Source organism: Uloborus diversus, chromosome 2 (genome assembly GCF_026930045.1).
Source record: "Uloborus diversus isolate 005 chromosome 2, Udiv.v.3.1, whole genome shotgun sequence".
NCBI classification, from domain to species: domain Eukaryota; kingdom Metazoa; phylum Arthropoda; class Arachnida; order Araneae; family Uloboridae; genus Uloborus; species Uloborus diversus.
The window spans coordinates 167,570,134-167,587,651 of record NC_072732.1 but is presented as its reverse complement, the minus strand read 5'-3'; the positions used below and the strand labels follow the sequence as shown (position 1 = coordinate 167,587,651).

Genomic DNA, 17,518 nt, shown 5'->3' with positions numbered 1-17,518 from the left:
TTGGTTTATTTCGAAAGCATGACTTTTAGGAATTAGTAGCGGAAATTGGTGAGAAAATATTCAGTTTTAGACGACACAAAATACGATATAACATAAGAACATATTTCCAAACAGTTTTCTTTTACACTATTTAAGATGTATTTAGAAAATTCAACAAACAAGAATTTTTTTCATGTACCTGTGATGATTTTCGAAAGATGATGTATTGAAGTCAAGTCATCAACACGCACAGTAAAGGAAACTAAAGATGAAAATGCACTTACTTAGGAATAGTATGGAAGTATAAAAGCAGTTGAGCTAAATGGCAGGAAGACAGCTGCAGACTGTCTCGGATGGCATCGGTAGTTATTACAATAATGCTTCGGCCTTTCAGATCTCTGCAACCTAGAGAGGACAACATAATGTAAATATTTCACATCATTTTCAAATATTTCACATCATTCTTAGATGAACGAAAATATTTCACATCATTCTTACATGAACGAAAATATTTCGCATCATGAGAATAACAAAGTACTTTAAAAATGAGTGAAATGTTGAAAAATAATGCACAGAAATAGGAGGTTCGTGTATATCTTTGGTTGTAAACTTCAAAAAGAAAATGACATTTGAAAAAAGAAAAACTTGAATGTGTAATGATAAAAAATTATTTTATTTTTAGTATTTTTGTTCATTGGTGGTTTCAATGAATTTCAATGTAAAGACCTTTTCCTTGGTTATCTCAATTACTTCTATTGCTAATTAATTGTTTTTACTACAAATTTTTTGTACTAAGAGTCAATCTATGCATTAATAATGCCAATTTTTCTGAATATTATTTGCACTAAGAATCAATGCATTCATTAATAATGGCATTTTTTCATAAAATTATTTGCACTAAGAGTCAATGCATACATTAAAAATGTGAATTTTTCTGAAAATTATTTGCACTCAGAGTATTCTTTAAAAGTTAGTTTTTATGAAACTAATCACTATTATAGTCTTTCCAGTTAGCGTATATTTTAGTCCTTCGAAATCAATTTCACACCTATAAAAATGTCAAGGAATATTTTTAGGCCTTAAAAAATCTCAAGATGTATCTCTGATTACGTCACAGCTAGTATCTTAAAAATATATCTAACTCGAAACGACCACCAACATGAACATGTTTTGCATGGCTGAAAATATTCATTTGAATGTATATGCTCAGGTTCAGAGATCATCACATTTGATAGCATTATAAATTATGAAATTAACACTTGAAGTCAGTAAGTTAAAATGTCAGCAATAGTCATACATCAGTCAAAAAACATCGATTCTAATGCAGGTGCGGATCAAGAGGGGATGTATCCTAAATTTGGGTTTAGGAGGCTTGTTTTCGAAAACTTTAACCCCGAGTAAGTATTTTTTGGTGCCTGAAAATTGCACTTTGACCCCTCCTTTCGATAATGACCCCCTCCAAAACCAGAAGATTGATCCGTTTTGCTTCATTGTTGATTAAAGATTTTGCATGAATCAACTACCATTGATCAGAACATCAATAAGGAATTACTGTTTCATTAAGAATATAGCTCATAATGTCGGATCCTAAACCAGCAGTTTAGATAATCGGAGTTTTAGTTGAGATTCATATAGTGTTTTTGATACCTTTTAAGTTCAAGTTCATTTTACAGGGTTCCAGAAATAGAAGAAATACCTAAACCTTTGAATTACTTAATTACATTCTAAATATGCGCATACAGATATCTTTTGACTATAAAAAATAACACAGGTGCATAAGAAACAGGGGCAGTTTGGAAGTTCCTAAAACCTCATAGTTAGTCATCATGAAAAATGGTGGATTATGTAATGTCTTTTCTGAACACTAACAAGTTACAACTCACGTATCCCTGAAAAAAAAAAAAAAGATACATTTGGCTACAATTTGCAAAACTTAAACATAGCGTGTAAAGATACGTGATTAAAATATTTTCTTTTGAACAAAAATCAACGCTTTTGTTCCTCCATTCACATTAAAGAGGCATTCAAACGCAGTTTAATCTTTTGATCTCTTGGGGGGAAAAGACGTGTCTTGCTTGGAAGCTCATGGCCTGGATAGACATATGCCTCACCAGCGGATGAGAATTCTGAAAATAGCGCGCATTATTATTACGTGTGAAAATCTTTTTGAAAAGAAGTGTTTTGACGCGCCAACATCGCCGCGATAACTGGGTAAAGTTGCTTTCTCACTTTCTTAAGATGTGACCTTCTGAACGCGGGGCATTTCCTTCTCTTGTAGAAGTTCAGGATGTTCCATGCAGTTGCCGATGCGAGAGGGGATTACTACTTTGAATTACCAACATCACTTGTCGGTCGCACTGTCTAGAAATATAGATGAGTTTCTTTTACAGAATTTTTCCGAAAACCTTTTCCTTGGAAGATAAAAGCTATTGGAATGAAGTATCAAATCCAATGTTGATGTTCAAACTGATATTGGTGTGTGGGTAAATATCCAATGTTGGGCCATCCCATGTAAAACATTATGTCCCGCACGTGACAGATCTAGTATATTTCGTTTCAAAACGTGTAATAAGCAATATATTTTTGCATATGAAATCACACGTGTATGTGTGTTTTCTTAGGTAAAAACTGTTTGTTACATTTTTAAAGTATTATTTTTGGCATAAAATATAGAACTGTCACGTATGGGACAAAATATCTGAATTTCCTGTGTAATGGCACACTATTTGTTTCTTTATGATATTATCACAAGAAAGTAACTATTATTAAAGCAAAGAATTTATGCAATAGATTTTTAACAACAGAATCGAAGGATCTAGTACTAGAATCAAGAAGTCTAACGCTGATGTCCAAAAGTCCCACACGAGACAGGTTAACTTCATTAAAAAAATACCAATTAAAAAACAAATTGGAAAAATATTTTTGCTTTGCAAACCACACGAGTCAAGTACTTTCACTGGGTAAATGAACTTTTAACTGCCAGCTCTTATTAATTTGTGAATAGATGAAATTATTGGGAAAATTAAGTCCAAAGTGTACCACAAGTGACCCTGTTGCTGTTCATTTATCACAATTTCGTCGAAATATAGATGATTTTTTTTTAATTATAGAGTTTTCAAAACCTTTTCAGATGCCTGATTATAACTATTGGAATGAATAGCAAAAATTTTGTCAAAATACAGATATTTTTAAATCGAATTGATAAAAAAAAATTCCCATAGCAGATTCAAACTATAGGAACGAATATTATGAACAACGTTAGTGTCCCCGACAAAAATAAGTTTTTTTTTTTGAATAAAGCTTGCAAAAACCTTTCCACATATTAAAATTATTGGAATGAATATCATACACAAAGTAATTGTGTTTATTTCTTGCAATTTTGTTAAAATATAGATGGGATTTTTTTTTTTACAGAATTAAAAAAGAAACCCTCTTCTTTAAAAAATAAAAGCTATTGGAATGAAATATCTCATACAGTATTGGCGTTCAGTTATTATTGGTGTTCATTCAATATTGTAGACATATACATGAGTGTTTTTTTTTATTTAAAGAATTTTCAAAAATCTTTCTCATGGCAGATTTAAGATATTGTAAAGAACATCAAATACAATGTCATTTTTCATTTATCACAATTTTGTCTAAATTTAGATAAGTGTTTTGATAGAATTTTTAAAAATCTATCCCATGGCAGATTAAATCAATTGGAATTAATATCATACAAAGAAGGGGTTTGTTATTACAATTTTGTCGAAATAGTTTTTTTTAAAAAATTGAACATACAAAAATCTCTCTCATGGCATATGAAGTTATTGGAATTAATAGCATATACAACGGAGGTATTTATTGATTATAATTTTTCCGAAACACAGCTAATGTCTAGAATTTTTTAAAAACACTTCACAAAGCATAGTAAATCTATTCGAATGAATAATATGCAATGTAGGTGCTTATCTCTTATAATTTCATCAAAATGTTATTGCAATTTTTTTTCATGGAATTTCAGAAAAGCCTTTTATTTGGAAAACAAAATCTTTTAGAAAGAATATCTAATACAATGTTGGCGTACATTAACTAAAAAAAATTGTAAAATTAATTTGTAAAGTTTCCTTATTTCTTAGTTCTTTTTCTTAGAAAAACTTGCTTCGCGAAAGTCGCGTTTTTATTCTAGCAACAAAACAAAACACAGTTGACTTAAAACGATATAGCATTTTACTAATAGACATTTCACACATTTAAAGTTAAGCAAATTTAACACGTGCCTCTATATCACCTAACTTAGATAAATCTAACTCTTATTTTTACTTACAACGTACGACCACACTGAAGAGTTAACTAACATGAAAAACTTCTTCCTCGGATAGAATATCATTTTCACTCTAACACTCTCTCATTCTAACTAAACTTATTAACTTTGAACTCCTCATATCAACAATTGAAAGCCATATACAATTTTCATGAGCTTCGGTGAAATGCTATTGCTGCAATTCATATTTTAAAATAAGATTTAAATATTTTCAAAAAACAAGGAAAAAAGAAACTCTGCTATTCTCAATTATACTCTAAAAATATTTAAAATAAATATGATTCCAAATTTGGTAGCCTACAATTTCAACCGAGATGTCGAGTGAAATTCATAATGTTTTTGATTGAATATGAGAGGACAATTGGATTCCAAATTTGGTACTCTACAACTTCAACTCACATGTCGAGTCAAATTCATAACATTTTTGATTGAATATGAGAGAACAATAGAGTAAATTTTTCTTTACAAATAATTTGTGAATCGAAAACGTAAATAATAAATTCATAAGCCCAGGTTTCCTAAAAGTAGTACCCATAAGAAACAAAAAGTTCTTTAGATTATAGGGGAAAAAACTTCATTTATTATTGCGAGAATTATTACTCTTTCATTCTTCAAACGTAAATACATCAGATAATTCATAATCGTCAGCAAATGAAATGTCCGATTTAATTAAGTTACGTTTTATTGAAATGGAACATGTCATGCTCAATATTCCATTAAAATACAATTCCTTTATGTTTATGCCACTTACTTGGTGAACTTAAGCAGTAAAAATAGATTAGAATTAATTTTTCAATAAGTTAGATTAGCGGTTCCGAACCTTTTCCATAGTGCGGACCACTAGTTTTGTAAAAGCAAAATTTAAGGCATACTAACTACGAAATATATTAGTAAAAGTTTTGATGGGAACATAAATTTATAATGGAACGAGACCAATAAGGTTGATTTAAAAAGTGATTTTAGATTTTTTTTTAACACGATAGTTTGTCTAGCAAGTATTTTTCATTTAAAGTTAATATCAATTTCTAAGGTAAGGACTTTAAATGGGATCTGATTCAATATATTTCATTTTTACTTTTAGAGAAGATCTCTTAATTTTGAAACGGCATTCCTTATTCGCAACTCCAGCGCTCGAATACGCTACCTTGCGGTGATTTACAAAACTGCCGGAAAAACTAAAACATTGCCACATTGCGTTCCACGTAAGTCTGTTGACTTAAACATAGGCAGTTTGTTCTGAGTATTTATTAACGCAATCGATGTGTCTTGGATTGCTTTCAGCAACAGAAAGTGTTCGAGCTCCTCAAAATAATGTTAGTTTTCATTATTTCCCTCTAAAAAGTGATTTGATTGAGAAATGGTGAAAGCGCGTTAACACCAGAAAACTCTGGATTAACAAACTTGGATAACGTTATACCAGGTAAAAATTTTATTGTTTTGTGTGAATTTGTAAGAATATGGTTTTTTTAAATCTTAAATTAATTTAACAAACCATATTTTACAGCAGCATTTAGTTGGAATAGACAGTATGCAAAAATTTTTCGTGAATATATTATCGTAGAACGAAATGAAAAATGTTTAACCGAGAAAGAATTTATTTTGTTGCTTTTATTCTCAGCTGAAAGGTTTCGCCAAATTTGTTTAGGGTTATAGTTTTAGTATTGTTTGAGCTAAGTATCCTTGGCGAGATTTCGCGTTTTTAGTTAAACCATTTTTCATTTTTATCATGAGTGGAATAAAATGGTAGTAAGATTACAGAATTCGATAAGTAAAAAGAAATAATGGTCAATCAACTGAAAAGAAAACTATCACCATATATCCGTAAGAATTCTGTAGATGATTTGCATAACTTGACATAATTCAATTGTACTTCAGAAATTAGAAAAATCGAAACAGAAAAATTTTAAATTAACCGATTCGGGAATTCGAGAGAAATAACTCAGCTACAAATGCAAAACATTAAGCGCTAGCCAAGCAAGGCAAAAAAGTATCATCTTCTTTCGATAATAATTTGTAATGTCATATTGAATTTTCTAGCATTAATTGTTATTCTTGTCAGGCCACAATTATTATTTAGTTTTATCAAGAATTGATAAATATCGAATTCAACATCGTGGAAATAGCTGCTTAGAACTACGAACTACGTAAGATAAATAAATACCTTTGTGCTGAACAGTAAAAGTAAGACAAAACAACGTTAGTGCTTCTTCTAACGTTGTTTTATCTTACTTTACGAACTACGTAGTTTGCATTAATCTTTGACGTTTAGTAATGCTTCTTGAATTCTCATTTCTTTCTACGTGGGCCAGAATATCCACAAGACTTTGAAAATTAATTTAAAAAGAATAAAGCGAAAAAATCATGCATACGAACAAAATTTACTAGACTTATTACCATTTTCTTCGTTACCACATGCGTTTGTTTTAGTTTTTTCGTTCGCCATTAGTCAGTGACTGCAGTGCCCCTATAGTTCGTTGGAGTTGCGAATTGTCAAATCGCCACGTGGACCTTTGAAGTGAAAGTATGTCTCATTAGTGAATTGTCCCGAAAAAATATTCGACTCCGCAAGATTTATATTGGCTTTAAGAATCTAGATCATTGTCCATGGCCCAGTACTATGCTGCCCACAGGTTGGGAAACCGTTGAGTTAGATTTAGATGAACAGTGAAAATTATCACCAGATATAATAACACTGCAAACTTATTGAACATACTAGAACTGTTATTTTTATTTGAATGCATTTTAATTGCACTAAATTAAAAAGTATCAATAAATATTGCTAGTTCTACGTCTATTCTTCGAATTTACAACAGCTTCATTGTGTCTGCAACACAATACCCTATTTTTCCACGAAATCTTCAAGAGTCATACTTTTTTCTGAGATATATAAATGGTTTATCACTTCAAAATTGGCATTTTGCTTTATAAATTAGAACGTTAAGTACCATCATTGCGGTAAGTACGGAGGACTCCAGAGTGTCTGTCAAATCATGTACTCATATAGCAATTTAGTTCATAATTAACAAGTCAAGTTGTTTTCCAAATGCTTGTTTCAATACATGACTTTGTTTTTGAACTATTTTACTTTCTTTAAATAGCTCTCTAGAGCAGTCTTTGTAATATATTAGATTGGGAAAAATTGTTGATCTTCTTTGTAATTTGAAAAATTCTGGGGGAAGCCCCCCCCCCCACACACATATACACATTGGATGTTAGATTTTTGTCATCCATATCCTAATCTATATAAATAAAACAAAGAATATGTGTGTATGTATACATGTGTGTGAATATGCATGTGTGTTTGTGTGTATGTTCTCTATACAAATCCACAGTTTACGCCGGATCTTGACCAAATTTGGCAAAGAGGTACTTGGGCACCCGAAAAGAAACGTAGAGGGGCGGGGAGGGTTCGAAAGCCCCCCCCCCCAAAAAAAAAGTACCTAACCGTTCGAATTTTAATTTTAGGGCACGAAAATGCATTGAATGGCTCTTTCTACCCGAAATAATTATCCGATCACTTCAAATTCAGCGCCATTTGAAAGCATACTAAAAATACGTCTAAATTGATTATTCCTTCGAATTTCGAAAAAAAAAACAAAGCTGTAAAATCATCGGAAAAAAAATTTAGAAGCTTGTTTAAGCCTAATGGAACAGAATTTCATGTCGGAAAATTATCGATTATGCGATCTCATTTTAAAACCGATCAGAAGGATTGTCACTTTTTTTCTCGACTGTGACTATATAAAAATTTTTTTTGTTTGGATTTAAAAAATTCCCTTTTTGATTAATTTTTGACGATTTATCTTTTATCTTTTTTTTTGTACTACCAGCAAAAGATAATCAAGGATTTTAGTTGTATTTATGGAGGGTTGCGTTTAGTTTATTCGAGAATATTTGATTTACAGTTTTCTTTATTTGAGAATGATTATTTTGAAGGATTGTTTTACAGTATTTTTTTCTCTAATTGAAGCCCAACATTATTGAACATGCGTCACTTGACATAAATTTTATTTCCGAGGCGGACCGTGCAAAGCCGGGTTACGCAGCTAGTAAGTTAATAAAGTAAGGTACTTTTACAACAAATAACTGAAAATTTTCCAATTGATATATTTATTCAAAAAGCTTTTCAAGAGCTGTTAAAAAATAGATTTAAATTAAAGCTGTTACCACCATTTAAAAGGGAAGTTATGCTACCGCTGTATTAAAAGATTTTACTTTAAATAATTAACATAAGCTGAAAATAATGCGTGTCTAATTCATCAAAAAAGAAAACTAATATTCTGTTTTTCAAATTTCTCCTTGTCGTCCTTTTTGGAAAACAATTTTCATAAAACAATGGAAGAATTTCGTCACATAGTTTCCAAACTGAACACTTCTGAGTGACCATGAAAAAGAAACAGTAAACACATCAAAAAGACAGCAAAAGGCAGAAGAGACTAAAGTAAATAGCAGTAGGTGTGAGGTAATCGATTTTTGGCAGCTGTACGGCTGCCCTCTATGTGTGTATTAACATGGAAAAGTAAAAAAAGAAATGTATATTTACACATCTACTGCGTAGTTGAAACGTATTCCAGCTTATATATTTACTGTCTTACGTAAATTTTAAGTGACGAAATCAAAGGTTAAACGATTTTTCATGCTTTTCACACTTTCCTTAAATAATCGGAGCTGTCCAACAAGAAGCAAGAAGTGAGTGGGAGAACTAGTGCAACCTTGAATGTTCTTGATATATTATATATCAAAGTGTCAGTGCCATAAGATTACCTACGCTAACTCTACAGATTTGTTATTTTAGCTGAACTTCTGTTATATGAAGAGAATAGTAAATTAGTGTGACTTGATGGCGCTGTTTTTATCGTGTAGTCAGTGCATTTTGGTGAGGAGCAGGCCCGTAATTTAAGGAGCTCAGGAGGGGGATGGCACCCCCCCAAGTTCAGTGACGCAAATCCCCCCCCCCAAGTTCAGTGACGCAAATCCCCCCGCCCCCATTTTTCTCAAGCCTCTTTTCCTTTTTTATTTTCAACTCTCTTTTCTATCTTGTTTATTTTTTAAAAATATTCTTTTTTTATTTGTTTATTTACTTTTAATCATTATTATTACTATTATTTTATTAGAAAAGTTCTGCGCTACGCCAATGACACACGCATACACAAACTAAATAGTAAAATGAAATAAAGTATTAACAAAATAAAATAAAATAAAATAAAATTATCAAATTAAATTAAAAATGAATAAAAAAAACTTAAATAAATGAAATAATCTAAAGAACGCCGTACCTCCCTGTAGACACCTCTGAGGAGGGGGCAATTCCCCTCCCATGGATTTGAGAAATAGAAATATTTATGCACATGTGGGAGTGGTTTTTCTTATTTTCCTTGAAAAGCTTTTTCCCACGGAAAACTTGATATGACGAGCTTGGTGAGAAGAAGTTAAAGTAATTGAGTTTAGAAAAAATTCAGAAGCATTAAAATAAACAAAATAAAATAATAAAAAAAAACATGAAAAACTGAAGAACAATGTTAAAGAAAAAAAAATCGCTTTTCTCTGGGAAAATTTCTTTAGTGATTGCTCATTATAATCAGATTAAAAAAATAAAAAGAAACGAATCCAAATACATCATTTATGTCAAAAATTATTTTGCTTAGTTCACTTATTTTTTTTAATTTATATATTTTTGCCTATTAAGATTCGAAGTATGATGCGAGGTTAAGATACGAGAATTAATTTTTTTTTTACATCTGTTCGACTATTTTTCTCCTACAACTTTTAGCCTAAATGTTACAAAAGAAAAAAAAAAGCTTAAAGTTAGAATATTTTTCATAAAACGTTTATTGATTACTGAAATTTACTTAAAATTATCTCTTACTGTAGAGGACGATAAATTTTAAGTCTAAAATTTATTCAAGGACAGTTTTCTTTTTACCTAAAAGACAGATATATTTTACTTTTAGATATCTGTTGTAAATGCTAATACTTGAAAAAAATTGCCGCAAAAGTAAGAAGAGGGATACATTTTTGTCATGCTTAGTATACGGGAAAGTAATATTGTTTATTTTTAGAAGCTACTTGTTTAATATTGTAAGTGTGCCCCCCTAGACGTAAATAACAAGCGAACAAATTACCGAGGATGGGAAATTGGTTTTGTGACAAGAAAAATTCTTTGTGCTATACAAAACGTAGAATTATTATTTTTTCATTGAAAACAAAAAGGATTAATTGAGTGATAAATTTAAGCCGAACTTGTTATTCTACTTAATAACTTACAGTAGGAACTTTTTAAAAAATGGCTATGGCCATTTCGTGACTCATTCCCAATGAAATAAATAAAAATTGCTTTTATGTTGCAACACACTGAAGTTGTTCCTCTTTATGGAGTCATCTCAAAAGTTTAAGTAACTGTGACAAAAGAGTACTTCTTTTTGTGTTAGAAAACACAATGCAGTGGCATATTTTGAAATATTCATTTTCCAAACCTGTATTAGAAAGCTAATTGTATCGCGTAAACGTTTTTTAATTATTTAATATTATTTAAAGGAATTCTTTACTGAATAAATATATTCGTATAAAGGGGAAAAGATATAAAGAAAATATTTCTAAAACGCAATTAAATAAAAGGAAAGTTATTCTCTGATTTAATTAGAAAACGTATATTTACGTTTCGTCAAGCGGATGTGTTTGAATAAAAATTTCTCAGAGAATTCCGTCCCAAAGCGAAAAGAACATTGAAAAAAATAACATAAACGTAGAATTCATGAATCCTGGCGAAATGAGTAACTGAGATTTATTTTTAATGGGAGCAAAAAATACCTTCATAAATTATCCTTTCATTAAATAAAAACCTTCTAAACATTTGACCGCAAATATTTATATTTGTCTTCACCACTGAAAGGAAATCCTTTGCCATAGAAATCATTTAAAAAGAAAGTTATGAAGATATTATTCTATTCAAACTAAACCATTGAAATGATTTCTTTAACCCAGTAGCGGATCTACGTAGTATACAGAAAGTGCAAAAAGAAAAACTGCAGCCTTGCCATCTTCCATCTATAGGTAAAATCAAAATATTTAAAAGAAAAACAGAAAAAAAAAATAATAATATACGTCGCAAAGACACACGATAAAAGTGAAATTTTTGTCTTTTCTTTTTTTTCATATTCTGAACTGTCACTTCACTGTCGTTTTCTCTCGTGCACCACTCTTGTTTTTCCTGCGCCTGGCTTAGAAATATTCTCTACAAAATTGTATATTTTAATTAAGAAAATAGATTATAAAGAACGAAAAACTAAACAGTATTTGATGCCCGCCTTTTAATTGTTGCCAGAAACAATGAAAAATAAAAGCAATTGCAAGTTTAACTTTGTTAATAAAAGTTAACAAACTAATTTCAAAGCTAAACTGAAAAAATGCCACTTACGCTTTAAACTGATGATTTGACTTCACTTGTATGCTTGTTTAATTTTAGCCTTGAAATTAATTTACGAATTTTATTATCCGAAGGTTCCTGTTTAAATTCAGCTTCAGGTGAATTTTTCCCTTTATATTCCTCATTCCAAAAGTTCACCACATTTCAAAGATTCATAATTAGGGTAGGCCGGGGCACGTTTACACAGTGCCCTTTTTTTTTCAAAACGAATTATAGCTTGAGAGTCAACAGTCATATCATATTGATGTTACTCCCAAACAAATATCCTTACAAGTCACGTGCCCCGTTTCCTTGGCAAATTTATGCAACCGACTTGAACTCAAAAATAATATTTTTAACGGTTAAAAACAAACTGAGCAATAACTGAATATACGAATTTTGACTCCATCTACTGCTTCATAAAACTGCAATATTTAAAATTTCCAAAGTTAAAATAAAAAATTAGAAAATTCATTGAAAAAAATCCTTGTAAACGTGCCCCGGTCTACCCTACAATTTAAACAAGATGCTTGATGAGTACGTGAGCTTAAATATTTATGCTCCCTAAGAATACGGACGAAATAATGCATGGTTTTGAAACTCAATTTTTCAGCTTTTAACAGCGAACAAACTGGCTAAAAAGCATCAAACTTCTACTCATTTCAGGCAAAGTTAGCGAAGCATCATTAGGACGCAATGAACCATTTTCACTTTTATGGTGGTCATAAAGGGAAGTCTAGCCAGAAAAATGGTTCTGATTCGAACATTGAACCACATTTCCCGAAATCGGAGCCCGTTCATCATAAGAAGATCACCGAGTATGAAAAAAGAACAGCTGAAATCGAGTTGGACTCTCTCTCTGCAAAAGCGTAGGACATGACAAAAGCTCTTCGCGCGTGTGTGCACAAGAATCAATAATTCCGGAAGATTTCGCTTTTTTTTTCATTTGAGAGTCTTCATTCTTAGAAAAAAGTCTTTGTAGGTTTTTTTTTGTTAAACTGTGGTGAATGGAGCTAAAAATTACAAAAAGAAGAAAAAAAAAATCTTATTACTTATTCAAATGCGTGCAATGATTTGCTTCAGCTGTCTGGTTGAAAGAAAAAAATACCGTTTTTCTCCGCTATTCGAAATAAATGTTTAAATTTGTCCGCATTTTATACAGTACGAAAATATCATATTGTAATTCTGAAATATATTACATTTCAACAGAAATGCTTCGTTTGTTTTTTTACTGAGTTTCCGACATGAATACTGAATAACAGTTAAAACAAGCTTTAGCACACCATGTATGTGGTTTCCTAATTTAAGCTAACAAATGCACACTTTACCCTTCTGGATTTCAGAAATGAAAAACATGATAGAAAAGCAAGTTAGACTTTCAGAAAAATATTGTTTTGAAAATGATTTTTCATGAAAAGGAAGAAGTTATTGAAATAATTGTTTCTCATTCTAGAACTAAAGTTGTTTATTTATAAAACATTTTTCTTCCTTAAAAACAAAGATGTTGTAGTCAAGCAATGTACTACTTGAATTAACACTTAAAAAAAAAAAAAAAAAAACGCGTATAACTGTCATGTGCAAATTCCCCGGGAATTCAATAAGTCTTTGTAATTGCTTTCATCCGAATTTAAACTTTAATCCTAGAAGAAATTACAACTTGTGAGTGTTACTTGATTTTTGTTATTTGTACAACGTACTTATGCTCATTTTTATCGAGAAACTGTAGAAATAAAGATAAGCAATTTTTTTTCAAACTTAGCTCTTTCAAAAAATGCGTTACCAATATTTATAAAATTAGAAACAGTGTTCTAATATATTAAAAAAAATTGAAATACTGCTCTACAAAGGCAGACCTGCAGGCCCATCGGCCCGCAGGCCGATGCGCTCTCCCGCCTGTGTGCCCTCGAACGCCTTTTTTTTTTTTGTGCCCTCAAACCTGTGCGACTTTGTTCAGTTTTTTCATTATTTATTTTTTTTTAGCCCTCAAACCTGTGCGCCTTCGTTTTTTATTTTGTGCCTTTGAACCAGAACGTCATCTTTTTTTTCCTGCCCTCAAACCAGTATGTATGCCTTCTGTTTTTTTTCCACCCTCGAACCCGTATGCCTTCTGTTTTTTTTTCGCCCTCGAACCAGTATACCTCCTGTTTTTTTTTTCCGCTCTCGAACCTTTTTTTTCTCCCCTTTTTTTCTGCAACCAAATCTGTGTGCCTTCTTTTTGAGTGTACTCAAACCTGTGCGCTTTTTTTTTTTTTAACGCCCTTTGGTAGTCAAGGTTAACGCCATCTTAGAAGACGCAGTTTGCCCCTTCTGCTCTAATATTTGTAACTACTTCTCAGTTTTCCACTTCAGAAAATGGGTTCAAGATACTTGTCAGCTATATTAAGTAAGGCGTCTGATAGTGCATAAAACATATAACATACTGTCCGGTAACTTGAGGGAGGGGAAGGGGGTAACAGCTATCAAAGATGCGAGATCGACCCTTGTATGGGGATAGGAAAGCAAAAGAAAGTTATTAGAAACGTGAAACAGCGTCACTGGAAAATGATATTACAAGAATGAATACTGATACAGTGACATTGGAAAATGATATTACAAGAATGAATACTGATACAGTGAATTCCCGTTACAACGAACTTCAAAAGACCTTGAAATTTGGCTGTTGTCACTGGAATTTCGTTGTGATAGAATTTAAGCGATGTATTGGAAATTAAACCGGAAGAAAAATTTATTTCGCTGAAACGGATATTTCGTTTTATTTGTTTTCATTATAATGTATTTCACTGTATAAACTATGAAATAAGCAGACAGATGAACTTCTTGCAGCAATTCGCTGTAATGCATACACAATTTGCAATATCATAAGGAAAGGACGCTATGATCTTACTTTTAAAAAAAAAATGAACCATGGTTCTTATACACATAACAGGGGCACTGAACCTGATGGTGAGGATCTAATTTTTTGAAACTTTCCCATTTTCGGGATATGTGCAAGTAAATTGTAGCATCCTCGGTGTATAGGATAGGATTCGGAATTTTTTCTTGCACCACTTCAATACTAGAACTTAATTGAGACTACTTCATATATGAACACCGAAATTAGTATTGGAACTGAAAACTAATACGCTATTTAAGAGAGTGACCAATGACTACCGTAAAGTCTCGTAGGCGTTGCATAGCTAACAACCGAGACTTACGTCATGGAAATATACCGTCATGCACGAGCGCCCATATGCAAAACTTTAAGGGGAGGGGTTCAGATATTTTCCAATGGTTTAGCAGGATATTTTCAACATGGAAACCGATTTCAGTACAGATTAGATTTATTAAAGTTTGACATTTTTGATAACTTACTCATTAACTGCTGGAGAAGAAATGTTTTTACATTTTTGCACATTTTTGATATTCATATTTGGGATGACTTCCAGGCCCTAACACCCTTTAAAGCCACTTCATTGTTATACTGGACAGCAAGACGCCTTATGTTTGAAAGAACGATGGTAGGTGTAATTAAAAAAAAAAAAAAAAACATTTTTGCAAAGGAAAAAAGTACTAAAAGCAAGGAAGTTCTAATTTCTAAGGGGGGCTGGAACCCTTACTTGTCCCCCCCCCCATACGGGTACCCTTGCCGTCATGTGCTATATTTTAATGGCATATATTTCGGATACGATGATTAGTAACGCATTCTTAACAAGCAGATGGCAAACGCATTCTTAAATAAGCAGAATTATGTTTTTTCAGCAAAAAACAATGCTTTGTACCAAATGACATATGATCGTTTCTCACAAACAATTTATCGTTTATAGTACAGCTGCAGTGGTGTCGGACTTACGCTCCAAGTACACCATGGTGTTTTTCAGATAGCTACAATTTATTGTACTACCTATGCAGGAGTTGTGCATTTAATCAAAACAAAACGTGAATACTTGGCGTACTTACTGCTCTATTCTTGGTTTCATTATAGAGTTATCATTGAAGTGAATACAAAATTTAATCCGGAAAAACTGGAGATTCGGATAAACGGGAGCTGGATAAACGAGGTTCTACAGTATTCCAAGAAGAGAAAACTTTTTGAAACTGGAAGATGATCAAACAAAATCAGTAAAATTACTCACCGGGTAGCAAAGCGATCTGGGAGTGGAGCAAATCCGGATCTACTTGCCCAATTGTCGATGGCTGCGTTAAGATGTGTTCGCAATAGCCATCGTCCGGATCTTCCTCCCGAACAGCAAGAGGAGGAAGAGCAAACATCAGATCACTGCTCGGATCCCGCAAATCAGGTATTTTTGTGGATGCTAAAACAAAGAAGGAAAAACATTAAATAAATTAACATCATCAGTTTCTATAAATTTTATAAACTCTCTAATATTTGAAGCAGTGAGAAGTAATGGGATGCAAGTGCCAAATATAAAAATTTCGAGATAACCAGTACAAATGATAGGAGAATCTCTTTCCTGTTTCGGGAAAGATATAGAACTAGTTTCTCTGAGGGCTGCTATAAAGCCCAGAGCTTTAGGCTGCTATACTGTAGGATCAAGAAAAAAAATCAACGAAAGTCTACCTATGATCTGAACTTCTAATGTTTTTTTCTCAAAACTTTGAAATGTCCGCTTTCAACCCTTTACTTCTCACTGCCACAGCTTTGCTTGCTGAGCTCAACTACCACCCGATATACTATGTATTAGGACTTTAAAGTGTCATTTAGGAACCATAATGAAGACACATTTAGAGTAAGAAGTAAGCTAGGCAAAACACTAGTTGAAACTGTATGTCTTGAGGGAAAAAGTTGTAAGGTTTAAAAAGAGCTTTCTTTTTATCAGATCTCTCTATTTATTACAATTTACCAATTTAGTAATTTTGCTAAAAAATTCATACACAAATATAAATTGTCATATAAAGTTACTGCTTATGGTTTTACATACTTAACATCTGAATCGATGTAAATAAAACAAAGAATTATGCAAATGTGCAAGCAGGATACTTATCTACCTTTATATCATACAAACATACACACAATAATAGGGATGACGTAAGAAAACACCAACTCTTCAAAGTGTGTGACTGCTTAGAAATGTAGGGGAACCCCTTTGATATAATACAAAATCAAATCAAGAACTGTATTTCTTTAATTAGTGAAAAACTTGGTTAAAGAGTTCCAGGTTCTTTTTATAGTTTTTATCACGTTTCGGAGTTCGGGAAGAACATTACCAAAGTTTAATGTTTTAAATCAGGCCAAAAAAACCCAAGTTTAATGGTAAATCACTACAATGTAGCGTCGAAAGAACCATTATACAAAGCGAGACCTCACGATGACCTGAAGTGCAAGTAATCGACTAAGATCGTGAGAGAGCTAGAAATTAACGTGGTTAAGGACAAGTCTGAAATCATTGGCTCCTGATTACGACTTCCTTTTTTCAAAAGTAGCAATTTTTCGGGTCAGTTCATTTTTGAAGTTATTAAACGACTTGTCTCGCAAAGAGAAAGTCCAATCTCTCTTCGGTTAATAATTGAAATTACACTTGTATAAACGCCTAAATAATTATAGTAAATAACTAAAATATATATTAAAACTTGATTCAATTAACTTTCGAAGCGACTTCTCTACTAAGCAAATAATAATAATAATAATTATTATTATTAATACTATTGTTATTATTATTATTATTATTATAATTATTATTATTACTATTGCTATTATTATCGTTATTTTTTGCGGTAGTACCTCCAAAAAGAAAGGAGTTGAAATCGCGTTTCAATAGAAAAAGGGCAAATGGTCATATATTGACGCTCAATTAAGTTTCATGTGTCAATAAATAAACGTATGACTCAATAAAATA

General features: G+C 31.8%; 1 protein-coding gene across 1 annotated transcript in view; it reads right to left on the bottom strand.

Moving 5' to 3' along the window:
• LOC129216648 (puratrophin-1-like) overlaps window positions 1-17,518 on the bottom strand; it is a 249,267-nt gene that overhangs the window by 205,512 nt on the left and 26,237 nt on the right. Inside the window, exons 3-4 of the mRNA XM_054850865.1 lie at window positions 15,797-15,976; window positions 264-384 (exon numbers count right to left, since the gene is read on the bottom strand). Coding sequence (XP_054706840.1) covers window positions 264-384; window positions 15,797-15,976 — 301 coding nt within the window. The remainder of the gene's footprint in view (window positions 1-263; window positions 385-15,796; window positions 15,977-17,518) is intronic.